A 19592-nucleotide genomic window follows, 5' to 3' on the forward strand; every position below is an offset into this window, starting at 1 on the left:
AGCCTAATTAAGCCCTTGTGAAGGCACATGGTGGCAAGCTGACTGATTTCTTAAAGAATTTGCACCAGCTTTTCTTCCTCCTCAGATAGGAAAGAAACCAAAAAAACCAGCCCTGCTTCAAACTTACGCAGTTAAATGTTAAAAATCTCACTGCAACTGTCTTTAGATCAGGAACTTTTCTGTCATGCTTCAGAGATCACTCATCTCAGAGCTGCACTTCCTCTAGGTCTCTCTTCCTGCCAGGCTTTCTGCCCTCTCTGCCTACATTCTGCTTCTCCTTAAGATACAAATGCTTTTAAAAACTTCCTTAAAAGTCCAGCTTTTTCTTTTTATCAGTGATTTACCTGTCACCAGTTGCAGTCTACACACACTCATCTTACTCATTTTTTCAATTTTAGAAAAAAAAGGTAAACAAGAAAAAACAAGCCATGTAACTTTGTGTCCTAAACACTCTTCCTCCTCTTTATGACAGGTCTATTCTTCTTTTATGTAAAACCTTCAGTCATGTGCTTTCTTCTTGAGTGTTTATACACAACACCTAAAATAGGGAGGCATTGATTTTGAGTGGAGAATTTGACACTACTAGAATACAAATAATACATTACAATCCTAAGACTTGAACTACAGGAAAAACATATGGGATTTCTCTTAATTTTCAGTGTAAAGGAATTTGTAAGAGTGGGTTTAAAACTGATGTGTAGAGAGAGAGACAGATTCTGTAAAATCTGTGCTCAGTTATAAACATTTATATGTCTTTGTTGTGGAGTATCTGTGACCCATTGAAATGATCATAGAGGCCAGCCTGCTTAGTAAATAGCAGCTGCATCCAAGTTGGTTCGGTTGGCTAGAAAATGAAAGCATCCAAACTCTTGATCCAACCTTTTAGAATGCTATGTCCCATTCAGTCTTCTTCCTTAGGGAGCAGGCCAGATCGTTTGCGTGCAGTATAACACCGCTGCCTCTCGGGACCTAGAACAGTAACTGGGCTAGTTCTGCTGTGCACTCATGCTGCTTGGCCTTCTTTTCAGTTACTCCTGTGTGCTAATTAGAATATAAGATTAAATGAAACGCGAGTTTCACAGAGAGATGCAATGTGTTTGAATAACAACATCAAAGTATGGCTAAGCAGGATTGTTCCATGTCTTTTGGAGTGATTTATTTTGGATGATCCATCGATTAAAATTATTTTTGTACCTTTTAGTTGTTTATTGTTGTTCTTGTTATTATTATTAATACTATACTTACAGAAGTGAAGGTTAATAATTTTGAAAAACACCAACTATTCTATTAAAAAAATGCATTTTCAAACTACATACTATTGTATATTGGAGAGGTGGCTATGTACTGGCAGCTACTCCTCTATCTCAAGACATATCATCTTTGAGCCAGTGCTGCCAGTGTTTCAGAAAGCATTTGAGAATTACTATTGAAAACTTGTGTGATTCTGCATTTATTTGTCTGTTCATTGCATTATATGACACATTAAGATAACATTCAAGATGTTTTTGCTATTGTTGCCGTCTAGATTTTAAAAAAAAAAGGAAGACAAAGTTAAAATTTCAGTAATACATAAAGAGAAAGCAGCAAATACATCTTTAAAAATTAATAGACAAAATAAATAGTTTCAAATTTAGAAAAGAGCTCTGGTTTCACCAAGCTGTAGGTATAGTCCTTTTATAGTCCTTCCTATATGACCCCCCAATTTCATTTCTATTGCAATGCAGTTCTATTCTGGTCTTTCTAAGGACAGATTTTCAGTCATGCTACATTTTATGGTCTTTTTCTGCCTTTTAGTATTCAAAAACACTTGGTATTGTACATCAAAGTGATGTTCTTGTCTAGTCTCCAAAAGTGATGCTTAAGCAAGTAATGCTCCTGCCTACCATGTTATCTTTGTATTCGTTCTGTAACTCTGCAGAAAATCAGGCAACTCATGTCATGTTCAAACTTACAATATATAATAGCCTATCTAAAACAAAGTCCTTTTTAATACATGAGGGCATTGCTGAGGAGGATAATATAGCTAATAAAATATCATGAGAGTATTAAAGGGCAGTAAAAATTAAAACCAGATTTTTTTATCATAGCTTTGGGATTCAAAATTACTTTCAGTGCCATTAGGAAGTTAGTGATTTACCCTTGTGGTGTGTTAAACTTGGCTGGCTGCCATATGCCCACCCAGCTGCTCTCACACTCCCCTCGCTCAACAGGATGGGGGAAAAAATAGGATGAAAAAGTTTGTGGGTCAAGATAAAAACAGGGAGATCATTTACCAATTACTTCCATGAGAAAAACAGACTTGACTGGGGGAAAATTAAGTGTAGGATTGTGAGAAAAAATGGCAAAACTAAGAACGGCTTCTCCCAGTCTCCTCCTGCCCAGGCTCAATTTTATTCCTCTTTCTCAAGTCCTCTGTCCACCAACCCAGTGTGGCACAGGGGGATGGGGATTGAGGGTTGCTGTCAGGTCATAGCAGTTCATCTCTGCCACTCCTTCCTCACACTTTTACCCTGCTCCATTGTGGAGCCCCTTCCATGGGATACAGTCTTTCATGAGGATACCCAGTGTGGGTACTTCTGTGGGCTGTGGTTCTTCAAGATTTACTGCACAGGAGTCTTTTCCACAGGGTACAGTCCTTCAGGAACAGATTGCTTTAGCATGGGTCCCCCATGAAATGCAGCTCCTGCCAGAAAACCTACTTCTGTACAGGATTCCCCTGGGCTCAGCTTCCTTCATGGACTGTCCACCTGCTCCAGCGTGGGGTCCTCCGTGGGCTGCAGGTGCATATAGGCTCCAACGTGATCCTCCATGAGATGCAGGGAGACAGCCTGTGTCGTCATGGTCATCTGCAGGGGATTCTCTGCTCCAGCACCTAGAGAACATTTTCCCCTTCCCTTTTCACCATGCTTAGAGTCTGCAAGGCTGTTTCTCCCACTTGTCTCTCAGTCTTCTCTCACAGCAGTTGCACTGTGGTTTTTCTGAAATGCATTCTTGAATAAACTTTCCTAGGGACATGGCCAGCTTGGGTGCTGAGTTCAGCTGTGCCCTGAGGTAGATTTATTGGAGGCAGGTGGAACAAGGTCTGTCTAACCTGGGTCAGCCCTGGTCTCTTCTCACACCTCTGCAGCCCCCTGCTGGTAACACCTTGCCCTATAAACACAATACAGCCCTTTATTTTGGCTGTTTCTTCTAATCTACCTGCTGTTCTCCTAATCTATCTGCTGTTTGACACAGTCTTAGTCCCTGCTATTTAGTCTACCTCTATCTTGATTTCAGTCCTGCTATTTTCCTGATGTTATCACCCTGCTGTTACACACGGCTGTGAATAGTTTGTATAAAGATTGAACAAGTGGAGGACAAAATGGGACAGTCACGAAGATGCTCCAAATAAAGCAGGAAGGTAGCTTTTTCTTTCATATATTCTTTCTGGCTTTTTCATCCTGTGATGTGTTAATTTAGAAATGGAGTTGATTTTGGAGGGTAAATGTTTAGACCTGGATTTAAATTATTTTTGTGATATTTTGTCATATTACTATTTGTGAGGAGTGGGGAAGTAGTCTTTCTGTTTGAGTTCCTCCTCTTCAACATAACACTTTTACACTTCACAGATGATGAGGTAAATGTATTACAGAGTGTGAAACACTTGGTTACCTTTGGTTGAGGTCACAGGCAAATACCTGAGCAGAAGATGGATGACAATCTGTGTCAGAAAACTTCTAGTGGCAAAGTGTACCCCTCATACTTTGGGGGAGATTTTTTCTACTGGTGGTAGTGATCAGATGTTGCCGTTGTGACAGCATGTTGTTCATTGTTTAAGATAGATGGTTAGTGAATTATTTTGTGTGCTCTACTCTCTATGTCTCAGTTGGATTGCTGGATTACTTTCAGAGACAAACACAGAAAAATAAATCTGAATTTTCTTGGGTTTTTTTTATGATGTGGTTTCCCTTTAAAGAGGGAAGATGGCTCTATGAAAACACATCTGAATTAAAGTAGTTATCAGATATTTGTGTGAATGCAATATCACTTTACTGGATGTTTGTATTTAGTGAATAAAAAAGGTGGTAATTTTTATAATGGTCAAATAGAGCAGCTGTTTAGAAATCCACACTGAATATTCATAAACTCTCTTCCTGCCTGATTTAACTGATTTGAGCTTTCAAAGTCTAATGTTTTCTCGGAAGTTGTGCTAGAATTGTAACCAATAATCTTCCCATGTTTATAAAACATGCAAACACACATATGGTACATATAGGGGCATTATCTTCATATTAGCTAGATTTTGTTGACAAAAAGATCATTTAACAAATATATAATTTGCTGTCTTCATTGCAGTTTTATAAGAAACACTATTATAAAAATGGGTATGACATTTGCATTTCTATTTAATTGCTGTGGAGTGAACATAAAAAGATAAGAGAGCCAAGAGAGCTTATTAAAACTGAAATGAGGGCAAGCGATAAAAGAATGATATTTTAGTGGTGCTGCAGTCAGATCTGACACTTTCCCCACCAAAACAATCTTATTCAGGGATTTTTTTGTGAGGAGAGAGGATATAGGGATTATATAACAACTCTTTTCTCTGCTGAGATAGACTTGATATACAGGATCTCTCCATGCCTGTATTTTAACTTGAGGGCCTCAGTAGCCTTGGAGACATTCTGGAAAATAATGTGACTTTTTCTCTGCCCTGAAATAGCTTCCTTTTTCCTTTCTTTTTCCTGCCCTTTTCTTTTTTTTCTTTTTCCCTTTTTCTTTCCTGTGTCAGATTATACCATGCTGAATTTAGGGCCTCCTGAGCCTCTCCATGGCATGCCTCATAGCAACATCTCTGAATTTCAACCCATCCAATGAGATTTAATAATTGAGAGTAATGTTTGAAAGTATTGAAGCCATGTTTCATAGTGTGAAATGTTAAGCATTGGGAAACACTAGTCTATACTGTGCATGTAAATGAGTTAAGTTCACGATGAAAAGTAAAGTATAATCATTTAGCTAACAACTTAGTCATAATGTAAGTACACAGGAAGGTAGAGCCAAAGGTATATAGTAATCATTTAAGTCAGGGACTTGCTAATTTTTGTTTTAGTGACATAATCAAGACAATGCTTTTATAACGAAATTTGTAAAAATTCTCCTGGTTTTAAAACATTATGTCTATACCTAAATGTGCATATGCTGCATGCCACTGTAGGGACTTCCCTCTGCTCTTGAATATCACAAACCATCTTACTGGCTGAAACCACCACAGATATTTTTACTTGAGACTTGAGTCTAGCTGTGCAGAGAACTACAGCAGGGAAGTGTCTTGGAGGAATCTGTGCTGGAATAGGCAGCCTACCCCACCTCTGGTTGGGCATATCAGCAGATAGTGGCAAAATTCTGCTTTGTCAACAGAATAAGCCCTGTTCTGCCAAGTGTTCAGCACAATCTTCAGTCACAAAGTAATGATGAGCTGTCACTGAGCTGAGACAGGAACAGAACTCCATTGCATAACTTTTCCCCACCAAGAAATAAAAACCAAATCTGTTCTCTGCAGGGAGATTCATAGCTGCTGATATGAAGCTGTATTAACTTGCACAAAAATTGAGAAAATCTGTTTAAATAAGTAAAATCTTCCAAAACCAGACTTACTTTTATGTGTCCAGTCTTGCTTCTCTGGAAATGACAGCTTACAACAAATCTAAAAAGGAGAGACATTCCTCAGAAATTCAAGAGCTTTCTGGACTATCTTATAAATAGTGACATAGCCTCAATTGTTTCTAAACAAAGTATAACCACGGGATATGGCTTTTCCTTCAAACACACGTCTTCTTTGAATAATTGTGTATGCTGATGCTCTGAAGGAAGAATACACACAAACCCCAGAAACTGTGGAATTAAGTCATCCTAGTAGTTTGGTTCAGCTCCATGGTCTGAAATGAGCAGCTGCAGGAATAAGGAACAATCAAATATTTTATTTCTACTCAACTTTTATCTTGTTGTCACAGGTAACATTCATGTGTCAATAGTACTTTTAGGTGCAAGTTTGGTTGTGGTTTCTTACGGTTTTTTGCAGTTCCCGTGTTTACTGTGGAAGACTAGTATCATTAAAAGGCATTGTGAAATAGCTGAAAAACTAAAAAATAACATATGAATCCAGGAAAGCTGGATTCCCATACTGTTTTCCTATGAGTGTCTTTTGTGTGAAACAACTGGTTTTATAATAGTTTTATTTTCAGAATAATAGACTGGGTTGTTTCCATGCTGAAGGGCTCCTGGAGTAACCCTGATGTTTATCAGAGCTATCATACATTAAAATTGATGCTTGCTGTTATGCTGCAATATATTTCAACATATTTTTGAGTTCTGGCCTTCTACATAAAACTAGATACTTTCCGATACTTTGAATTTAGGAGAAATGAGCTAATTCATTTCCTGATTCAAACATACATAAAATGTAGAAAACTTCTATTTATTGTTCCACTTTTCATAACATAGCTTTCACTTCTGAGGCAATTTACATTTCAATATGCATATATGCATGCATTTGATTAACAACTGTACTACAGACATTGGTATTTTGTGACAGGTTCAAAAATTATCTATTTAGAAAATGACTTAATAAAGTAACAGAAAAGTTGGTAATTTGATGTGAATCCTTAAAGAAGGTGCAGATAGATTCTTAAGGGCCAAATATTCTGTTGTCAGCACATTTTATAACAACAATAATAATATTCTTGTCACTAACATCAATGAGTAGGAAATTGTAACATGTAAAATGGAAATATCTGCCTCTGTAGATTGAAGGCTGTAGGGCTTCTGATACTGTTCTTAATAGTATCAAGAGTCTCTCATACATTTCAACCAGCAGTTGAAAGAAGCAGTATATAATATGAGGGCTTCAAAGTCATGTTCCTCGAGACATCTGTGTTGCATCAGTGTCTTGCACAGTTCAAAAAACATTTTCCTTGGATATTTTCTTTGGTGTACTCCAATTTGTGCTCTTAAAGACCTCACCATTTCACTGTTGCTCCTCATCTTTCAGAAATTGGAAATTGAAATATTTATGATTTATTCTTCTCCTCAAAAAGAAAAAAAAAGGAAAGGGAAAAATTATACAGAAAACATCAGTATTACAGAGTAGCAGTTGCTGATCCATAATTACAATGGCAGTTTTCCCATAACAAGCTCTGCTAAAAAACAAACAACTCCTAAGTGGCTCAGAAAGAAATAGATTCTTCTGATTTTTGTGTGCTTTTGGTCTCTCCTCACAGTACAGTTTTCTTGGTAACATTTATAATTATTCTATCCTGAAATTTTATCAGGAATTTTTGATAGTATTTTATATTTGTTTTGTTTGTAGTAGCTCTGAAATGGGTTAGCTTAGGAGAAATACTTCTGGGGTTTTTTGACCACAAAAAATTAAAAGTTTCGAGAATACTTAGGATTTAAGGAAGTTATATTGGTACGTTATCTATATATTTATAATTTTTTATATACTGATGTAGACATAATGTTTACATAGTGTAAAAAAATCATGGTTGAAATATATTAGAATGGGGGTAAAAATGGTAGGTAAAAGGAAAGTTTAAACTTCAGACAAAAACCTGGTAGAAGAAGTACTGCTGTAAAACTGAAGTTTAAGAAAACAGAAGTTGTATTTCAAGTTTTTTAGGAAGATGCAGAAACTGATTAGACATTTTGTGTGCATTTGCTTTACATTATAGAAACTTTCAGAAAATCATTAGAAAACAGGATTACCAGAATATGAAGCATTCAAAAGTAGTTATGATTATACTCACAAACTGTGACTACTTTTACCACAGGATGCTGTGATTTGGAAGTCTTCAGATTAAATAATGAAGAAAGGACAGTGAATACTTTATAAAAAAAATAGTCTTACAGAGAAACCTGTTGGGATCTTTGCCAGGAGAGTGAGCAGAAGAGACCATTTATAAAGAGAGACAGGGAAAGACACAGCTAGGAAAACAAGGGATACTGGGAAGAAATCAGTAACTTGTCAAGAATGTTACCCTTATGGTCTTTGAGAACTGGCTGATGGTCTTCTGTTTTAAAATAAATATACTGATACCTTGTCTGCTATCACACATGTAGTGCTAAGTTAATCACACTCTAGTGCCTAAAGACGATTGTGGAAAACACAAAGGCTCAATGAGGGGTTAGAGAAGCAGAGATGGGTAAGAAATCCTTATGACCTGTAAGTGGAAAGCCACCCAATTGCTTGGAGATGCTCCCTCCTGGAAAGGCCTTCAGACTAAAGAGTGTATGGGGCTTCCTATGGGATGCAGGGAGGAAAAGCACTTTTTGTTCATGTAAAAAATATTACTGAATGATCCTTTGAAGTGATTCTGAGGATGCATGAATCTTATTTAGGGGAAGGACCAGAGGTACAAAGAGACAAAAAGTACAGACCAGAGGTACAAAGAGATGGAAAAAAAAAAATGGAGTATAAAAGTCAAGGGGATGGTAGGAAAAGGAGATAAAGAGCTGTTCAGTGTACATATGCTGATGGTGGGTACTCTAGTCTGAGCCATATAATTTGTCCCATCTTCTCATTAAAGAGCATTTCAATTCTCCATGTGAGTGTGTTGTCTACACGAAGCAGGTGTTGGTGCATGCTAGTGAACTTTGAGCTGACCTGGCTGGGGAGCAGGGTGAGCTGTCTGAGGACCGGCAGCTGGTGGGGACTGCAAATCTCATGTGCCAGTGCCAGAATCTGGGGTGAGCAGTGGACCTGGGCCAGCTCCTGGGCTGAGAGTCTGAGGCCTGTTGCTAGAGGCTCCCACACTGAGTTTTTGTGTATGTATGTATTCCACTTGCTGACTTCACCTTGATCAGCTGTAGGGCAGGCACTGGGCTGGGTCAGCTCTGCAGTTCAGTATTTCAACAAGCACAGGGCATCTGTGCAGGTGTCTGTCTGTGTGACCCACCCTGTGAACTCGTGTGTGTGTGTGCTCATCTGTGAGGTACCTGTGCTTAGCCCTTCTGCTGTATGAACCCGGTGCATGTGCTGCAGCCTCTCCTCAGCTCTCTGGTAAATAGATTCACCTGACTCTGACAAAGACATCAAGAGTGTAAGCAGAAGTGTTTCTGAACAAATGTCAAGAAAATAGCTATTTAATTCAGATTGCTCTGAATATTAAAATACTTGTAAATGGATATTAATTCACCCATGAAAAATGTGACAGTGTTTAATCAATACAGGAATTCCCATGCTCTCTTTGTTCTTTCCCGATATGAAGAAAAAAAGTAACTGAAATAGACTGCAGAAACAAAAATAGAAACCAGAAAATGTGGTATATAAATGATATATATATAGGTTAAGTTTTCTATTCATAAGGAGTTTATATATTCTTTCTTTCTGTACCTATTGTAAAAACTGATGGCAGGGGTTTGATCCATAATGTATTTATAAATGGAACTAAACTTTGTTATACAGCTATTCCTATATTTAGGTAGTGGGGAATTTGTGGGTGAAGCTAGGTGACAAAGAACAGCAGATGATTAAGCTGGCAGCACCAGCCCAGCTGGAAGCTGTGTCCTGCTATAGGAGGAAGCAGCCAGACAATCCAAAGTGAAGACTCTGCATTTCTGACAAATGAAGTGGACTTTTCTGTGAGTCCACCACCAAGAAAAAATATGTATGAGAGAGGTGTCTGCTACCGTCCCTCCTGCATCTGTGCTGAAAGGAGGTGTACTCTGGCACATGACTGTTGCATCGTAGTCCAACTGAAAAAGAAATGACTTTCAATTATCTGAAATGTATTTAAACTTGTTCAGTTTACCTTTTATGTTTGAGATATGAATTAAAATGTGTAAAGCAAACCTCATTTTTGTGAAATGAAAATAGCTTACGTGAGCACACTTGATTTAGGTGAAATTATTCAAAACTACTGTGCAAAAATTCTCTCATACATATTGCTGCTGTTCACATGACTTTGGATTTTCATGTTTGGATATTCTGGGTGATTCATGCTTCTGAGGATGACAAGCAGCAAGCTTGAAAGCTAAATCAAGAAATTAAAATATATAGCTATGGTGTCAGGCACCTACCTTAATCCTCATACTCTGTTTGGGCAGGTGATGCCTCTGAAACCTTTTCATTTGTCACATCAGAGTTGTTTACCTTGATGGTAGATAATAATATGGGACAAATAATAGTATAATTTCATATACTTGAAACTTGACTCTCTGCTGAATTCTCAAATGTGTCATGGTGTACTTAGGTTCAGTCACTGGAGATGGAAATGTGACATTAGGCGTGAAGGTCCACGGGTGTTGGTTTTTTACATTATGCTGAGGAAAACAAGAATTAATTTTTTTGAGGATCCTGTAGAAGAAATGAATTAATAATTCTTTAGCATGGAGTAAAAACTCATGCTTTGAAAGCCTTACAACAAAAACCGTGCTCCTCTGGCTGTCCCAGCCTCTTCAAGAAAATATTTCCAAAGATCCTTAAATAATGTTTATCTAAAATGGCTCACTGAGCTCTTTTTACTTCTCTGTAAGAATGATTATTTTTCTGCAATTTCCTTTGACTCTATGGACATAAAGATGGGGTTTAATACCTTTAAGACCAGGCATACAAACTGTATAGAAGCTCTGGAAGCTGAACTGAGAACCAGTACTTTCAATGCTGGGCAGAGTTGGTAGCTGGGGTGGGTGGAAGTCCTTGCTTGCCCTTGTTTGTCTTCAGGGATACTGTTGATATGAACATAATGCAAATACTGATTTATATTGCCTGGGCTTCCATAACTCTGATCTTCAGCTACAGCCTGAAATGTATCAAGATCACATCTTAGAGCTTAAAATTAGAGTGAAATAAAAATATTTATTGCATCGTTACAGATCACACTGAGGCAATTTTGGAAACTATTCTAAGGGAATATGTTCATATGAACACAGTCAAAAATGATTAATAGATAAGTCTCCTTTGTCCTTTATTGTCCTCAAATGAAGGAAAAATCCAAATTGTGTTATATCCCTTTGTTTATTGATTTGTCCCTTCAAATCCTGATGCCTTTGGAAATTCAGGACTTGCTCTGAGGTCTTCAGTTATATAAATTTCATAAAAATTCTTGCACATTTCTAAATTTCTGCTTTAGTAGCAGGTTATGTTTTTCCAAAGACTGACCTTTCTTCAGAAAATTGCCACTTTCTTTTGAGTTCTAGCTCAGTCTGCACACAGCAATGCTCTTACATTTATCTGTGAGGTGTCATACTACTGTCTTCTTTTAAATCCTCTGACTGGTATGGAAGACTGACTGATTTCTGAATTGCTGTTTCTTCTTAGGAAAGTAGGTGTAAAACAAGCATGACTAAAACTGTTGGGGTTTGTTTTATTTTTTGTTTGGGGTTTGTTTGCTTAGGGTTTTTTTGTTGGTTTTTTTTGGGGGGGTTGGGTTTTTTTAACAAATGTAGGAGCTTAAATCTAGGAACTATTTAGGTTTTTAAATTCAGAATATTCATTAAATCCCATTAAAGAATTTTCAGGAGTCTGGAAAAGTGTCATCAGTATGCTAGGAAATAACCTTAAACCTAATAAATGTGATGATTTTTTATATATTCCCATTTTTACTGGGTAGATATGGGAAAGAATTATGGAGAGATTTCAAGGGAATATTATTCATATGCAAATGTCGTTCTTCTAATATCTATAATAAATGCAATTGTTGGATATCTTGGTACATATCTACCTTTAATGAGTAACCTTTCTATTTGGAAAAGAACACACTCATGCAGAGTTAGCAACAGATAAATATCTAATCATTCAGAAACAAGACAGATACCTTCATGGGATATTCTTTATGTATCTGCTTGACAGCTGAACAGAAAACTAACTTAGCATTTGAGACTGAATGACAGGATCTATCTTTATCTGAGAACTGTGTGAATTCATCAAGCAAAAAGAGGGAACAAGGGAGAAGCCATTCAGCAGCACCACGTTTTCAAAAATGTTCTCAGTTTTAGTACTATAAAAGAAGGCCAGTTGTATTTGCAAAAGGAATGATTTGGTGATAAAGATATTCCAGTATGTGTTGACCTTCTGAGTCATCAGGATGTAGTAACACTCAATTGTTCCTGAACACAGAAGCACAGCTGCTTGAGCAGGCTCTGGAGCACCATACCATAAACATAATTTTAAGGACCTCTACCTTCAAAAAGTCTGCATTTTTTCTGGTCATTCTCATTCCAACCAAAATTTTTTTTATGTACTTTTAATGTAATACTTGGAAAAACTAGTTTTTTGTTCAATGGTTCCCATCCATCCCCTGTGAGTGAAAAAACCACCCAAGAAAACAGATTTTCCATGAACAACACTATATGCAACTTTGCAGAAGAGGACCTGGGGGTTCTGGTGAAAACCCAGTTGAACATGAACCAGCAATGTGCCCCTGCAACAAAAAAGGCTAATGATGAGCTGTGCTGCGCTAGACAAAGTATTGCCAGCACACCAGGCGAGGTGGCCCTTCCTCTTTACTCAGCAGTGGTGACACCACTGGAGTACAGTGTCATGTTCCAGACTCACTGGTGCAAGAAAAACACAGAGTCCAACGAAGAGGCATGAAGATGATAAAGGAACTGGAGCATCTCTGCTGTGAGCACAGGCTGGGAGGGCTGGGACTCTAGCCTGGAGAAGGAGCAGGAGAATCTTGCTGATGGATATACATTTCTGAAGGGAGGGTGCCAACCGGATGGAGCCAGCTTCTTTTCAGTGCTGCTTGGTGACAGCACTAGAGGTAATGGGCACAAACTGGAACACAGAATATTCCATTTGAACAACAGGAAACACTTTTCCCTGTGAGGGTGACTGAACCCTGGCACAGGTTGCCCAGGAAGTTGTGGAGTCTCCATCCTTGGCGATATTCAAAAGCAATCTGAACACACTCCTGGGCAAGCAGATCTAAGTAGCTCTACTTGATCAGGAGAGTTGGAGCAGATGACATCCAGAGTTCCCTTCCGATTTCAAGCATTTTGTGATTCTATGATTCTATAAGTGAAAGAAATGGGAGGAATAACAAAACTCTATTAACTTGTAATTTTCGAAAGAAGCATTTCTGCTATTCTGGCATATGGTGCTAAGTGAGGGTATAAAAATTACTCCAGGATCATTGGTTCCCAAGAAAAAGCAAGTGCCATCATCTGCTGAATTATGAGGAGATAGTATACCTAGAGGCATTTCATGCTACGGTATTATCTCCCTACTGCAGTCTGTTGAAAGCTAAAGGGATTTTCATCTGTAAGGTTACACTTTTGCACAGCTCTTCATACTTCTATCTCCTCTGGAAATATACATTGATCCGCTGCAGTGAAAACATTTAGTATCATTCTGATACGTCTCCATTTTAGCACTTTATGACTCACTGGCCCAAAATTTCTTCACTAACAATCCTGGGAAGTCTTGCTGAAATGAGTAGGTAATTTAGCACTAAATTTGTAACTAGCACTAAAATATCAAATGTACAATTAAATTTAGACTAGTGGCAATCCCTATTTTACTCACCCTATATGTCCTGTGCAGTACAATGCTTTTTTGATTAATTGCTATCCTTTTTAATTACCTCTAGCATTTTTACCTGCAATCCATATATAAGTGCTATTCTCTGAAGTTCCAATACCAAATAGTTTAATAGGAAGTTGTTTTTAAAATTGAACATTTCTCATACTGAATAACACATAGGTATACTAATTTTTATATTAAAATTTTTATGTGTTAATTTTCTTGAATCACATACCCCTGGTATTAATTTTTCAGTTATTGAAATCCCCAATATACCCATATGACCAGTTTATAGGTATGTATGTATAGGCACATAGACACATTTTCTCTGTAAGAAAGCTTTAACTTCAAATAAAATGTATTTAGATTTATATTCATATACTGTAGAAGTACAGACAGAGTTACATTATAGGAATATTTTTTTTTCCTGTAGAGTAAGATTATGGACGTTTTTCTTTTAATGTATCTGAAGGAAAGCTTTAATGTTAAAGAATTTTTGATGGGGAAATTAGTTAATTTTGTGTATTTTTGCTTTCCATGTAATTGACAGTACAAGTTCGTAATTAATGTTATTGTCATAATTTTGTTTGAGTATTTTGTACTAAGAAAGTGATGTTTTAATAAAATGTGGAAATCAATAACAGATTGATTCCAGTTCTCATAAAGAAATGTTTCACGTTGACTTTAAAAAAGAAGGAGATAATACAGAAAAATCAATAACATAAAAATGTACATTTTTATTCTAGTTTACCTAAAAAAGAAGCTCTAGGGTATTATAAAGGTGAGAAAGTTAATTTCCCTTTGTAAAGGCTAAATTTTATTTAATTTTTATTGTTCAGAACATCAATAAAAGGCCTTTCCGTCCGTAGCTCCCTCTGACACAAGGAAGGCATTATTCTAATGCAGTTAGACTTGGCATTTTTGACATTCTCTTTTGACAGGTTTGGAGTGAAGGGGAAACTCAGGATGGCAGTGCATACCACTTCTATCAGGAAAAGATTAAATGTGAAGGTTTGGCTTCCAAGAATGGGAGCGGGCATTAAAACTAAACAGTATTTTCTGGTGTGTCTTAATTCAAACCTATTAAAACAAGTATCTTGCAGAGTATTGATATTCAAATAGTCCTGGAGGCTCGTGTGCACTGGGTTATTTCATAGTATCATGCATATAATTAGGTGACCCTTGAGGGAAGAAATCAGTGCTTATGTAATTCAATTGAGGTCAAAAGCAGTTTCCAAACTGGGTTGGCCCCCCAGGGTACGGAAGCAGGAGATAATTTCTAAGGCACAGAGGAAAATTCCAGCCTGCTTCTGTCCATCTCCCTCCACTTCTCTTTTCCCCATGCCTGAAGCACTGCCCTAGCACTTGCAGCTCTGTTGGATCTGGAAGCTTTGTGGAAAAGGCCTTGGGCATGTGGTGAGGGATATCTGTGATTTCAGATATCTGAGTCAGAGAGTGTGGGAGTCAGCCATTCCAGAGTTTGGGGAAAAAAGCCCCAAACAACAAACAAAACCTAAATCCAATAAAAGCGGATACTGTATATAAAGTTTGTGAACTGCTGTCCTGGAGAAATGGGCCAGAAGCCGCTGTGGGGGCAGCCACCTGCTGGGGCCATCAGATCCTGCCACCAAGGAGCCCTCAGTGCATGAGAGCAATCCTGGCTGCCCTGTGGTACACTGGCCTTCCTCCCTCACCACATGCCCAAGGCCTCAGGCGTGTCCTCAAAAAACCCTGCTGCTATGTAGAGGCTTTAAAAATTTTTGTGCAAAAGTTTTAAAGCTCACAAAGAGCCCTTGGAGCTACGGGCCAAGAGCACGAGTAGATTGTCAATAAAGTGTTTTTGTTTCGGTCTTGAATGAATGCTTTACTCTCCAGCTTTCAGGCATCCAAATAACTCTAACAGAAGTTACTTGGACTTAAAAAGGGCAAAATTGTTTCTGCAAAATCATGAAAAAACTAATTAATGATGTCAACAAAAGTTTGCCCAGGAAATGTGGCGGACCATTTATAGAAAGTGGATATGGACATCAGTGGCTAAGCTCACTTACTAAAATTTAAAATAAAACTGCAAAGAAAAGAGTTTTCTCAGATTTTTTTTTAAATTTCCAGTTTAAAAGGAGCTGGAAATAAAACTACTTTTCCAACTCAGTTTGTATGATGAGGAGAAACTTTGGAGAAATTTTCTGGTTAGCTGTTTGCTCCCCAGTTTGTTTACTCTGGTAAAGAGTATGATGACAAAGCACTGGAGTGGACAAGTAATGGGAAGAGTCCCACTTTCCCTTCTGTTATGAATAGGGATGATGAGGAATGCTTCCTGGACAGAACTGAGCTGTAAAAATCTACTGCTGAGGCTGTAGAGGAAATTGACAATTACCAGAGGTGTTTTTATGAGGAAAAAAAGCAGAGTTTTGTAAGCATAAACACATCTGGCCCATTTTAGAGATATATTTATAAAGAAACCATGATTTAAGTGCTTAATTCTCTAAGCAATTCCTTTAAATGTAGATGTGAATGTTGCAAAAGGTAAAGTTTAGAGAAGCTATTTTTGGTCTGTGTGCATTCTTTTGTCTGTACTTGTGTCTCCTTGCTTCTCCTTTTCTCTCTGTTACCTGTTAATTTGACTTCATTTTAAGATAAATTTAATTTAAATGGATTTTTTGTCTTAAATAAAATTACCAAACAGCTTTTGGCTTCCTGTTTTGTATTTTGTACTTTTAGATCTCATTATTTTAGCACTTGAAAATCCATTGAATAAAAGATGAAAATGAAAACGTCATTTATATGCACAAAAACTTTCTAGCTAATTTTATACTTGCAAACATTTGTGACCGGTCAGATTAGGGAAAAACTAATTCAATAATTTGTCACCTCTTCTTATCACCATGTTCAGGAAAAAATAAAGGCAAACAAACTAACAAAAGAAACCCACCAAAAGTATCACATGATAACTTGAGTTAAACCACAGTTAGTTTAGCTAACGCCAGTTATTGAAATTCCTTAAGCTCATGTCGAAGGGTTTTTCATTTGTTTTATTTGTTTCTTATCTGGTCCCTCTAGTAAGAGACATATGGAAAACTTTCTTACTTCTAACACATGAGCATTTTTTACTCTCAACAGTATGTGTATGCTCCAGAGGGCTCTGCTGCCTGCTTTTTCTGCTACCTGAGATGTTTGACATCTATTGTATCCTTCATGCTCTAGCAGTAATCAGCAAAATCACTCCCTCCTTCATTCCTACCCAGGGACTATTTAGTTTTCTTTCTCTCTTTCTGTACTCTGAGCCTATTAGCTTTGTTTTCTTACCTTATACTATTTGTGTTGCTCTGCCTTCTGTACCAGCCTCTTTGAGTTTTGTTTCATCCCAACAGCCTTGGTTTCCAACACAGAGTGTGAGATGAGTCAGATTGACAGTGCAGTTAGTATTTAGAATTGAAATAAGGAAGTCTGTGTCACCAGTGGGCATCTGAAACTGTAGGTTTTTTTGATGATACTTTGGGATTTTGAGAGAAAATTCTGGTCGTGAACTCAGCCGACAAAAATCTACCCAAAATTTTTCAGTATCTTGTATCTGACAGTTTAGAAAGATCACTTCAAACAATGAATTTAAACATTCTGAAACATTTCCAGAATGCTTCTCTTATGGAGCAGGAAGCCTTAGCTGCATCTGCTAAAGGATCTGCTGTTGCGATGGAAACTTGGATGTGCTTCAGATAGAATTCTGTCTCTGGCAATTGACATTGTCACTGTTGCAGAACAGAGTTCTTTAGTACATCAAAACATTAAATCATAATTTTTGCACAATTCACTGTGAATACTGAAGGATGCCTATGCAAAAATTTTACTTACCTTGCTTCTTCAGAGACTGGGAAGGCAGTAAATTGTCCTCCCTTTTTTTTCCCCTGCCATGTCCTTCTAGAAATATTTAAATAATGAGATTTAGTAACATGAACAAACATGATGCTTAAACACATGGGAAGGAATTAAAGAGAATATTTAAATGTGAAAATTTTATAGCCAAACAGCTCCCTATATACTGCTGTCATCCAATAACAGGATACTCTCATCTAGTTAGCTTACTCTGAAACCTCAGAGCTTGATGAATTGTTCAGAACCTGTTTCCAAGGCATAAGTCTTCCAAGAACAAAGGAAAAGCATTTTTCCAATTTGGAAAATCATAATTAAGTTACTTTTTATGGTATTTTCAAGACACATGATAAACAAAAAAATAAAATATTCCAAGTGACACCTTAATGGAGAAATAACCTAAGGTACACTAATGAAAAGTATTCCTTAAAAATCAGTGATTTTTAATTACATGTACAAGTAAGAATGGAAATTGGCTCTTTACCAGCTTAAAAGCAGCAAGACTGTTCAATATTCAGTGGATCCATTCTTTGATTTGCATAAAGCTTAAACAACTTTATTTTCTTTACACAGCCAGATTCTTGAACACGATAACAGATTATACTTACTGCTTCATTATAAGGAAATAATTTTGTGTTTGTTTTCCTTGCCCATGAATCAGATCAATAGCTAAGGGTCATTCTGTTCAAGAATTTATGTTTCTAAGACTCTTTTCTAATTTGATAGTTACTTACAGAGTTACATTTTCTGTAAGAAATTGGACTCTAGAGTTCTTTGAATTGAGTTTTCTTATTCTTTATCCTTAAGCATTTCTATCCCCTCTTATCGAACAGAAAAAGGAAACAGATATTAAGAAATTGATCTTTGAGATTCTGCCATGTCTGATACACACAAGTCCATTATAAATAAGCAATCAGCTTATAGAGGCTGAGAATGGTGATAAGGAGATGAATGTTTCCTCAGTGCTCTCTGCAGGATCTTCTGTCAGCAGGTCAGGGGTAAAATGCATTTACGAAACAGTAGGAGAGAAATCTTACACCATCACAGTGTGCTTCTGGGGAGTACTCAACTTTATACACTCATTTGCTCCCCACCTGGAAACTCAAATGAAAAAGAAAAGAAAATCAATTCAAGTAATTTTGTCTTTTTTCCTGATTGAATCACATAGTGGAATGTGGGAAGGCAGACAAAGTTCACTATTCTCTGGCTGCCTTGCTTATCAACATCCAGAAGCAGATGTAGTAACAAGTTTGAGGAGAGAACACAAGCTCATGAAATCTGTGGGTAATGCAGAACATTTTGTCCTGGGAGTATGGGCATTGAAGGCTACGGTCAACGAATTGGCAGTGCCTTGCCTTGGATTGAAACATCCTTCATTCTATAATTAATCACAAGATTCTTTTTAATTAAGGCTGCAAAACGTTGCCACTTCCATTTTAAGGCATGCTCAGAGCTGATGAATATGTGGCTCTTGGTGTGTTGCTTGAGTTCCAATTTGTCATTTTCCTGTGGTACCACAAAATGGTGTCTCCAACCCTGAGAGCTGCCATAATGGTGTCTGTGAGCAGACTGTGTGTCTAGTTTCACTGGTAAATACATGGATCTTTTGTTGTTTACTTATTTTTGGGGAAATTGTTCTCAAATATACAGTAATGACACTAATGTTAGAAGGATTTTGATGAAAGGGAGAGACAAACCCTTAGTTACAGAGTAAGGCCAACCAATGCCTTCTAAATATTGTAATTAGTCAAGAGAAAGAAGCATAACTATGGTGGCCAGCTATAAAACAGACACAAAATATGTCAGATTTCCTAAATTTTGCTTCAAATGAAAACCAATTTCATGTACATTGGCATTTATTTTTTTTTTCATATTAGACTTTTCTTTCTATTTTTATTGCATTACAGAAACTCAACTTACTGTATGAAAGTGTCCATTTCGCTGACGGTGGGTGAAAATGACACTGGACTCTGCTACAATTCAAAGATGAAATATTTTGAAAAAGCTGAACTTAGCAAAAGCAAGGAAATCTCATGTCCTGAAATTGAGGATTTTTTATTTCCATTTAGGGAGCCTGAAATTCTGTGGTACAAGGTAAGGACTGCAAGAGATTTATAGCTTAAAAAATATATTATGTTCTTATGATTTTCTTGATCTAAAAGTGTTATGAAACTTTGATTTTTTAAAATTTCATCAAGAAAAAACAACAGAACCAATGATAGAA

At 37.1% G+C, this 19592-nt stretch overlaps 1 protein-coding gene across 2 annotated transcripts in view; it reads left to right on the plus strand.

Annotated features, from left to right (window-relative positions):
- IL1RAPL1 (interleukin 1 receptor accessory protein like 1) overlaps nucleotides 1-19592 on the plus strand; it is a 711140-nt gene that overhangs the window by 418902 nt on the left and 272646 nt on the right. For both annotated transcript variants that reach the window (XM_032100865.1, XM_032100866.1), the window contains exon 4: nucleotides 19276-19462. In XM_032100865.1, coding sequence (XP_031956756.1) covers nucleotides 19276-19462 — 187 coding nt within the window. The remainder of the gene's footprint in view (nucleotides 1-19275; nucleotides 19463-19592) is intronic.

This window comes from Corvus moneduloides, chromosome 2, assembly GCF_009650955.1.
Source record: "Corvus moneduloides isolate bCorMon1 chromosome 2, bCorMon1.pri, whole genome shotgun sequence".
In the NCBI taxonomy this organism is placed as follows: Eukaryota; Metazoa; Chordata; class Aves; order Passeriformes; family Corvidae; genus Corvus; species Corvus moneduloides.